Here is a 9973-nt window from a genome sequence, read left to right as displayed (position 1 = left end):
GCACTAAAAGGTTGATATAAATGACTTAGGAGGCCACCTCAAATTTCATTTCTATTCACAGCCGACCAGTAGCAACCGCCTAAGGCTCCAGCTTGTGGGCCCACAAATGAATTCAATGAGTGGATTTCTGATTGTCTATTAACTAAGGTCAAGTGTTTGTGGTTGCAAATAGGTCTTGGGACCCCATTCTATATTTTGAGCCTAACCTGCAAAGTTGTTGCCTTGCGTAGTGATCTGGTCTATAATCATACGAATCATAATGCTCTTCAAGAAATAGAAGGAATGAAGAAAACAAAAAAAAAACATCTTGCAATTCATATGAATGCTGGGTATGAATTATATGTTGTTTGGTCTTTCATTTTATTGTTTGGGACGACTCTAGCACTCCCTGGTGTGCATACAGAGTATTGCCAAAGAAAATAGATTTGGGATCAATAAGAAGTGAGTATAATGGAGTAGAAATTCAAACTGCTAGTAATGGTAGAATACAAAACGAGACTCAGAATTACCCAAATGATGAGTGTGGTCCCTAATGATAGAGTGGAAGGTCATGAAATGAAATGAAATGCTCCATAGCTTCAGAGGATATCAGGCTCATTACTCCCTTGTGATCGTTTCAGGCCCATCCAATAACCTTTAAGTGAAGGACTGGGTGTGCTTAGAGCCCTTTTCAACCTGGTCTTTAAAAGCAATCAGCATCCTCAATTTTCACTCAAGGTTAATTTCTGTCCTGAATAGAAGCATTCAATAACATATATGTATTGGCCAACCTAGATCACGGTCGCCATGTAATGGTTAACCTAGATCACGGTCGCCAATGTATTGCTCGAATCAAGTTCAACGAGATCAAGACACGAGACTTAGTGAAACTAAAGACTAGCTAATAAAATGAATAGACTTGACTTGGAGAGAGTAAGTCGTAGACTCTCTTTTTTATTCATAGCTAGACATGGCTTTATATACAGAGAAGAGCATTGCGCTTACGGCGCCTGTTCCAAGTCTGTCGCAACATGTTGGAGCATAGAGTCCCTCTTCGGGATCAGGGTGTGGTTCTCTCATGACGATGCTTTAGTTCGTATACATGCCCTCGTGACAAGGTAAAAGGGAACCTTGTACCTTGTCACAAAGAAGAACCGGAAGCCTGCATGAGAAGACCCTGTCTATGATAGTTGCTAGCAGACATGACAGATTTACAAAAATGCATATTTAAATGTGAAGTGTGAAGAAACAAGTCAATTTTTGAAGTAGAGTAAGATTGGATCATGGAGAAAATCGGAACACAGAGATACGTGGAACATTGAGATAAAGTCGGAACAATGAGATAAGATTGAAACATTGAGAGAAAGTTGGTTGGACATTGAGATAGAAAGTGAGAATAAGAGGAAATGTGAAGGATGAATTATGAAATTACTAGTTCGTCATGGAATGTGGATTTTCTTGGAAGATTGGGTAGAAATGAAATTAGAGATAAGAATGACCGAGGTCGATCACACCTACGGACAAAATGCACGTTATGGGGCACCGACTGGGCTAGTCGGGGAGCTCATGGATAAAAAGCCTTAAACATAAGATTGTGGAAGCGGGAATCAACTGCATCCGATAACCACATATGATCTAAGGGAATCAACAGCAATCCTTGTCATATTTGGAACGTTCATAAAAGGGGCACGTGAACTCATTCTTGAGCACGGAATATTTTGTCTTCCTTTTGTAGGGCATCGCGTCTCTTTGGAGCACGGAATCATTTGACTTCCTGTTTCAGGGCATCGCGGAACATACTTCGCGGAACTTGAAGTTTTTCGTACTTTTTCTCTGATTAACAAACTCTATCTTTTACTGCCACCTTTTCGAAGGGTGGTTAAAATCTTGTCCGTGTCCATTACGGTTTTGCTTGTATAAAAAGAATGCCTGGTCCCCTTGCCTCCAGTCATGGAGGGCAGTTCAAGCTTAAAGAGAGTTTGAAGCTGCATAAATAAATATCCCGGGGAAATTGTATAAAATTGGCATTGCGCATCGGATGGGGCGAAATGCGAAGGGGAAATCATTTGTGTACAAGGATGAAGCAATTGGCAGACTAGTCAAATTTGTCGACTGAGCGGCGGATTGACAGGAAAAGGGATATGAAATGTGGTGTAAGTGTAAGAATGAACAAGATGGGTGAAGACTGGCCCGTAAATGTCACGTCGTAGGAGGGGAAATAAGTTAAGAACTGAATGTAGCCATGAACGATTGGGATTTGGAATGACATCATAAGAAGTTGAGTATTTGTGCATGATCTTGGAAGAGGAAGTTTTAATGCAACATTGATATTTTTCAACAACCATTCATTCATCCGGGTAAAAATAGAGAGAAAATAGAAAAGTGCTGTGCCATGACCTTGAGGGAATGGACCTTCACATTGAGGGAGGCTTAATCTAGGGGAAAGTGTAAGTGGACACTATTTAGGATAAGCGGGCATCCAAGCGGTGTTGATTTGAAGCACAGCAGGGCTTCATTAAATGGAGAGGAGTAATAACAATGGCCTTGGGAGGATTTGATGAATACTTGATGAAAGAGAGTACCGAAAGACCCACTTAAGTCATTGTGGGGATTATCAATAAGTAAGATACATAACCAGTAAAAACCTATTGTGAGGACATTTGCGATATAAGGAATGCTATGGCCACGAAGACGAGAGAAATGGAGAAAATATTGGGAAGACAGTTTGGGAACAAAATGAGCGAATGCCAAACCAAAAACCATCAGAGGAAATTGTTCGGTGAACTTTGCGCCTTCGAAAATGGGACATTGAGTCTGTGACCTCGAATCAGCAATGTGATGAAAAAGATAGCGATAATAGATGACCCCTCGGGGCCACGAAAGCTTGTGGTTCATGTTGGAGACAGTTCATACATCGGTGTGGTCATCCGAGCAAAATGAGTAGCCAGTGAAGAAGGGGACAGTATGATAAACGAGTCCACTCATCCATAATGGACGATGCAATACTTGGAAATGACTTTGTTTTGGAAAGGTGTTCATTAGAGCCACGCGTTCATCTGGGAATAAAACGAGATCCTCCTTGAGCCATCAAGTGTTGGGCCACGACCCTCCGTGGGTGGTCCTCCAGATTGAGCGAAGCCTCCATTGGTGCCTCTAATCCACAAGGAACATCATTGCCGGGTGTGAGAACATCTTTTCCACGAGGAATAACATTGGCGGTTGAAAATATCTTGTCCACGAGAAACATCATTGGAGCACAGGAACCTCTTTTCCACGAGGAACATCATTTTGGTAGGAGCCTCGTTTCCACAAGGATCATCTTCTTGGGGCTGGAGCACCTTCCCAAAAGATCCATCTTGCACGTAGAGTGTAATCACTAATCGCATCATTGGCAAGTGAAAATCTTTGTTGAGAAGTATGGGGGCCTTGTTAAGACTTTCTTGAACCTTCCCCGAGGATTTGTTATCCACCGAAATGGGTCCTTGGATGAAAGATGGATTTCATGCTCCCTCGATTGATCAAATCATGATGCGATGACTTCGAAGTTGGAGACAAGATCACCATGAAGGTTGTCTTCAAGGATTCATCCGAGACTCCACCAGAAGGTTTTCGAAATTGTCACAAGGGCTTCCGTTGCATATACCCAAATGGGAATTGGTAAAAGTGAAGTGAAGCACAAAAGACTTGTCACTGGGGGTTGTAGGTAAGAAATGTCACGATCGCCATGTATTTCTCAAATCAAGTTCAACGGAATCAAGACACGAAGACTTAGTGAAACTAAAGACTAGCTAATAAAATGAATAGACTTGACTTGGAGAGAGTAAGTCGTAGACTCTCTTTTTATTCATAGCTAGACATGGCTTTATATACAGAGAAGAGCATTGCGCTTACGCGCCTGTTCCAAGTCTGTCGCAACATGTTGGAGCATAGAGTCCTCTTCGGGATCAGGGTGTGGTTCTCTCATGACGATGCTTTAGTTCGTATACATATACATGGCATATTTACTTTCCTGTAGGGTTAGCTTCTTGAAGCAAGAATAAGTAAAAAATAACTTCATGGCCCATGCAGTTTTTGAGAAATCGCCATTTTAGACATGTCCTGGCAATAGACGTCAGTTTGGCCCAGTAGTTGAAAAATCTGAACTAATATCCATTAGGTCATGGTCTGATGACAAGGAACGAACAAGTGCACTCACTTACTCTTAGGGCCAAGATCCAACTGTTTAACTTTGGCAGCCGACATGCTGGCTATGGAGTGGGTACATGAGCATTTCATCGATATAAACATCCCAAGGATATAACCCTCCCCCTCAAAACCGTTCAAATATAGCCCCTTTACGGGCCTCTCTTTTGACGGACCAAGTTCACAAGATCTTGGACCATCCTCTCCAACCGTAAAAAATCCCGCTTACCAACAAAGCTACATTCTACTGGAGGCAATGCATTAGCTAATGGGGATGGTTGCGTTTGGGAAATGGGTTGGGCAGCTACATTTGAATAGGAACGTATTTTGGGAATAGGGGTGGGGCAAGGAATATTAGGGAGGAGAGTGTTTATAGGAATAGGGGTGGATTGGGTATTTGAGGGAAGAGGAGGGAATTAGGAGAGAGGGTGGGGGGTAGGAGGAGAGGAACGGAGGAAGTTAAATGGGTTAAGGAAGGCCTGTGGGGTGGGATTGGGTTTAGGAATAGGGTCAGCTCTAAAACTACGGAACTGAGCTATCCTATTTCTCGCCTTTCTTTGAATTTCAATTTTAACTTCCTAAAATATTTGAACGATAAATGAAACAGTTTAATTTTCAAAATTGTCACTTTTTGCAATAAATGATTTCGACATACTAGCGATGTTTTTATTCTACGTTAATATAATTTTATCAAAGTTCAAGATTAGGCTTTATTAAAGTTGCGATTGACAAGTATGGCATCATAATTGTGAAATATTGACATAAAGTAAGTTTTAAATTATACCGCAAACTATTTCAAAATAGTTTTAAAAAAAGTAAAATATTTTCATTGATATTTTGGTCAAAGGAAAAGAATACAACATTTTTTGGCAATTAGTTTTATATATAACAGGAGCAATTTGTAGTCAAATTTGATGCAAATGTAATCTTTGAAAACGAGATATCTTATCGATTGCTCAATGGATTTGAATAACATTTTAGTTGGAAACGCAACTAAGGTTACTCTTAACACCTATTGATTACGTTTTTAAAAATATTATCTCTTTGTAGGATTCAAGTGCATTAATATTTTAATATCAGTTAGAACCAAGATGATTTTTTACAAAAATTGTTCCTTATGTTTCAATAACAAGGAAAATCGTTATTAGAAAGAAGTCTTGGCATTTGGAAGAAAACTTTATCAATATTATGAGTAACACCGTGTCCTGTCAATCATCTATAAAACAGAAGCTAGTAATGCATGGTTCCCCCAATTTCTTTGAAATATTCATTTTCAGGAAATCGGTAGCCATGAAGACTTACACGATCTGCTGGGAAAAACGCTGAACGACCTCGTACGTTTTAGTGGGGTGATTGTTTCTGGTAAGGTGGAATCTCGGACTAATTTTTACTTATCCTTGATTCTACTCTTTCTGAGTTGATGGAAGTTATGTGATAAAATGAAAAAAATAAAAATATTAGAGTGTCACGTAAGAACCAATTAATTGAGCTCACACATCGTTCGTTGGTCACCTTACCCTCATCAGCCCACAGATTCTATGCATCAGCCAGCCACTCAGGGATAACATTTTGGTGTATGGCTGTTTTTTATTTGCGTGCTGGTTTCCAAGGATATTATGCGCTTCTTTGCCCTTTTTGTGTTCCAAAATTTGGACGGGTGTGCCGCCATTGCTGAGTTTCTGAGTTGGATGTGCAATCCCCCCCCTTCCCAAAAATCTGTTTATGATGTGCTCACTTTGTTTGTGTACCTTTTTATCGATACGTGTGCTACTTTATTTATCGGTGTGACAACCAAAAACTTTGGTACGCCTTTTTCCTTTTGTGGTATGCCTGTTTTTTATAGCACCCATTGGCAAGCGGATGCTCTAATACGGTAGCGCAGCTAACCTGTTTGCTACTTATGCGATCAATCTGCTAGCGACCCAAATTTTCAAACCAGTATTGCCTATTCTTGTCCATGTTTGATTTTTTCGAGTCCGGTCTGGTCGCATTCTCTGACCCAAAAAGAAAAAAAAACAGTATTCGTCCATTCTGAGTGGGATTCTCACTCACCACCAGTTTGAACTTGAACACCTTGTTGACTTGAGGGTTGTCAAGTCGCTTGGTGGCCGTCAACTCTCCACTTGGATCCACTTCAAATGGGAAATCATCGCCCTCATAAGAACCCACCGAAAAACGGACCTTTCCATTTGATTCGGAATCCGCGTCAGTGGCTACGTAGTTAAACAAAGGTTGCGCCGGATTCAGATCATTGGGCTTGACAACCTTCGAGGCATTCGAGTCAATTATGGGTGGGTTGTCGTTGTCATCGCGGATGTTTACGGTCACATACACGGACCCGGTATCTAAAAATACACATTGTCAGTTAATTCCATAAAACAGTCATTGACATTGACATACACTTTGTTTTGCATCTTGAACATGTTTCAAGTGGAGGCATATGGCAAGAAATAGACATCATTGAGCATCAGTTTTTCATCTCAGAGCCATATGCTTGAATAAACATATTTCATGTTTCAACAACAAAAAACATTCAGATCAGTGTAGTTAAATCCGAGTCACTCTCGTAACACAATAAGTGTTTTCTAGTTGGCGTTATCGATTTCCAGATTTCCAAAGCTATCACCGTCTACCGTTCAAAGGGCCGGTTTGTAGAAAAATGGGTGGTTTCACACAAAAAGCCCACAAATATACTTTTACTTGTTTAAGCATTAGACTTTGGCCATAAATTCGCTTGGAAATTAGGCACTTCCATATTTTCAGACCTCGACCATCTCCTGCGAAAAAGAATACATCAAAGTGATTAAGGCTGAACACGTACTACTAACGCCGCCTTCATTGTCTGAAGCGTATGCCGTGAATTGGAAGCTCTTTTGAATCTCAAAGTCGATGCAATCGTCGTTGCCGCTTTCATTGCCTACGAAGTCCTCTGGACACCTGATTGAGATCTCCCCAGTCTTCCTATTAATCTCAAAGGGGACGTAATCGGGCCTCAAATTTGGATAGAACACCGTCTTGAAAGGATCCGTGGTGTCGCCATCTGTTGCGTGGACTTGAAACGTTTTTCCCTCCTCGCTTTCTCCTTCTTGCATGTGGAAAGTGTATTCCTCTTGGTCAAAAACTGGGGTGCAATCATTCAAATCCCGGACTGTCACATTGATCTACAAAAGAAGAAAAGATTCTAATTGGTGACTTGGGACAACTATTTGCAATAGTTTTCATTGACACCAACGAAGCAGTCGGTTTCAGGAGTCTTTAATTATTCAGTTTTGAATTGATTGATGTCCCAAACATGAACCGCAGAATTGATCCTTGGTCCTTGGTTTAACAAATGGAAGTAACTGAGGTACAAGTAATCGCTATAACTTTAAACTGGATGGAGTCAACAAGCTCTTGATCCATAAATGGTGTGTGCTGATTCACAATTCCATTCCGTATAATCGCCGGAATGATCTGCAAATGATGTCACCTGACTGTGAAGTCCTGGGTGTTGAAACCTCGGACTTTTTTATATTTTCAATTTATATTCCCCCTGGTGCAAATATTAAAAAAGCCATTTTAGACCTGGACCAACAATTAAACCAATGCAAGTCAAAGCCCTTGTTTTTGTGTGGTGACTTTAATATAGATTTTTCAAAACAGAAAACTAGAACGGCCATTTTTATCGAATTCATTTTGAACTTGCAACTCTTCCCGCTGATATCATTACCAACTAGAATAACTCTGACCACAAGCTCATAAATTGATACCATTTTTACCAATTACAAAAGCAACATGAAGTGTGGTGTATTGCTTTGTGACATAAGTGATCATCTTGCACCTTTTGTTTCCCTTGGGAAAAGAAATTTCATCAACGAACAAGAACTACCCCATATTCGTAGATCAACTGGGCCTGAAAACATGGAAAAACTAAGACATGCGTTAAGACATGTTAATTGGAACATTATTCCTGACGATCCTGTCGGATCATTCTCAAATTTTAATAGTAAATTATCTGAGGAATTCCAGAAAGCTTGCCCATTAATTCGACATAGCTGTTCCAACCCTGCAAGAAAGATCAATGAATGGATGACCCTTGGACTATTAAGGTCACGTAAACGTAAACAAAGGCTCTACACAAAGTTCATTAAAGCCCCATCGGATGATAACCGACAAAGGTACTCAACGTATGCAAAAGTCTATTACAAGTTGATTCTCATCGATTCTGGAGAGGTGCTAAACACATTCTAGGATATTGCAACAAAGGCAAACCTATTACAAAATTAACATCGGGAAATTTGGAAATTTACTGGGAAAAAGAAATAGCCACATCTTTCAACGACTATTTCTCTACTATAGGGCATTGTTTTAATGACGAACTAACGGATGACGTGGACGATATTGATTATTTAGACCACATTGATGCCCCTTCCAATGGACGGAAATACTATTTCAAAGCAATTTCTTCTGGCGAGGTCCTTAAAATCATTGAGAAAATGGCACGTAAAAATAGCTCGGGCTTAGATGGAATGTCAAACACCGTTTTAAAAGAAATAAAACATGAAGCTACCTGCCCGTTGGCAGAACTAATAAACATTTCATTGATCACTGGTTTCGTCCCAAAGGAATGGAAGATTGCTAATGTCCTTCCTTTCCACAAAACAGTAAAAATAGACGAGGCCTCAAACTATAGACCAATTAGTATTTTGTCCTCTTTATCGAAAGTCTTAGAGAAAGTCGTTTATGGGCAAATTTTTGATTCTTTCGCCCCTGAACACCTAACGGATTTTCAGTTTGGTTTTAGACCCAAGCATTCATCTATGCACGCAATACACAACTTTTTAAAGAATATGACCAACAATAGTGACCAAAAGTATTCGGTAGGAATTTTTGTTGACTTACAAAAAGCGTTTGATACCGTTAATCATGCTGTCCTTCTTGAAAAACTAGCACGATATGGATTCAGTAACAATGTCGTTAAATGGATCCAACATTACTTGTCCGAAAGATATCAATGCGTAGAAGTAGGAAATACTTTATCAAATATAAAAATGTTGACTTGTGGAGTACCCCAAGGGAGTATCCTGGGACCACTTTTGTATCTAATCTATATTAACGACCTCCCTCGAATGACGGATTTCAAAATTACCATGTTTGCAGACGATACCACCTTTCAGCATTTTGATAACAATTTAAAGGAGATGGAAGAAGAGGCAGGCCAGTGGTTCAAAAACTTGGGTCAATATTTCAAGAACAATAGGTTGAGTTTAAATATGAAAAAAACAAGATTAGTCTTGTTCAGTCCTAAGTGTAAAGCGGTTGATTACAATATTTCTCTAAACGGACGCCTCATACAACAAGTGGGCCAAGGACGAACTGAACAAACGGTCAGGTTCTTACGTTTAAATCTTGACGAAAATTTGAATTGGAAATATCACATGCAGCAATTGGGTCACGGTATTAGAAAACTGGTATTTTCGTTTTATCTAGCAAAGAACGCAATACCCTCAAAGCTGCGGTGCGTTCTTTACAATACACTAATTAAAAGCAAACTAGAGTACGGACTTGAATACTTTGGGGGAAGCTATGGTGTACAGGTTTGGCCTTTCTCCAAAAGAAGGCAGTCAGATGGATTGAAGGGACAAGAGCCAAATCCCGCACCAGCCCAATCTTCAAGAAATAGAATATATTAAAGATTGACGATTTGGTACAAGTGAAACAGGTAGCATTTTTGTTCAATTCCCTGAGCGGGAACGTTCCGGCGGTTGTGAATCAGTACACTCACAAACAGCGGAGGGGTAATCGGGTTGTCTTTGACTTGCCCTTATTCCGA

The 9973-nt window shown here is 40.1% G+C and overlaps 1 protein-coding gene across 1 annotated transcript in view; it reads right to left on the bottom strand.

The window, feature by feature from the left end:
- LOC131892278 (cadherin-23-like) overlaps positions 1-9973 on the bottom strand; it is a gene marked incomplete in the record, with an annotated part of 24896 nt that overhangs the window by 10138 nt on the left and 4785 nt on the right. The window contains 2 exon segments of the mRNA XM_059242082.1: positions 6214-6506; positions 6983-7322. Of these exon segments, the coding sequence (XP_059098065.1) occupies positions 6214-6506; positions 6983-7322 (633 nt within the window).

This window comes from Tigriopus californicus, chromosome 12, assembly GCF_007210705.1.
Source record: "Tigriopus californicus strain San Diego chromosome 12, Tcal_SD_v2.1, whole genome shotgun sequence".
Taxonomy (NCBI): Eukaryota; Metazoa; Arthropoda; class Copepoda; order Harpacticoida; family Harpacticidae; genus Tigriopus; species Tigriopus californicus.
Note: the sequence above shows the minus strand (reverse complement) of the source record. Positions and strands in the feature narration are given on the sequence as shown.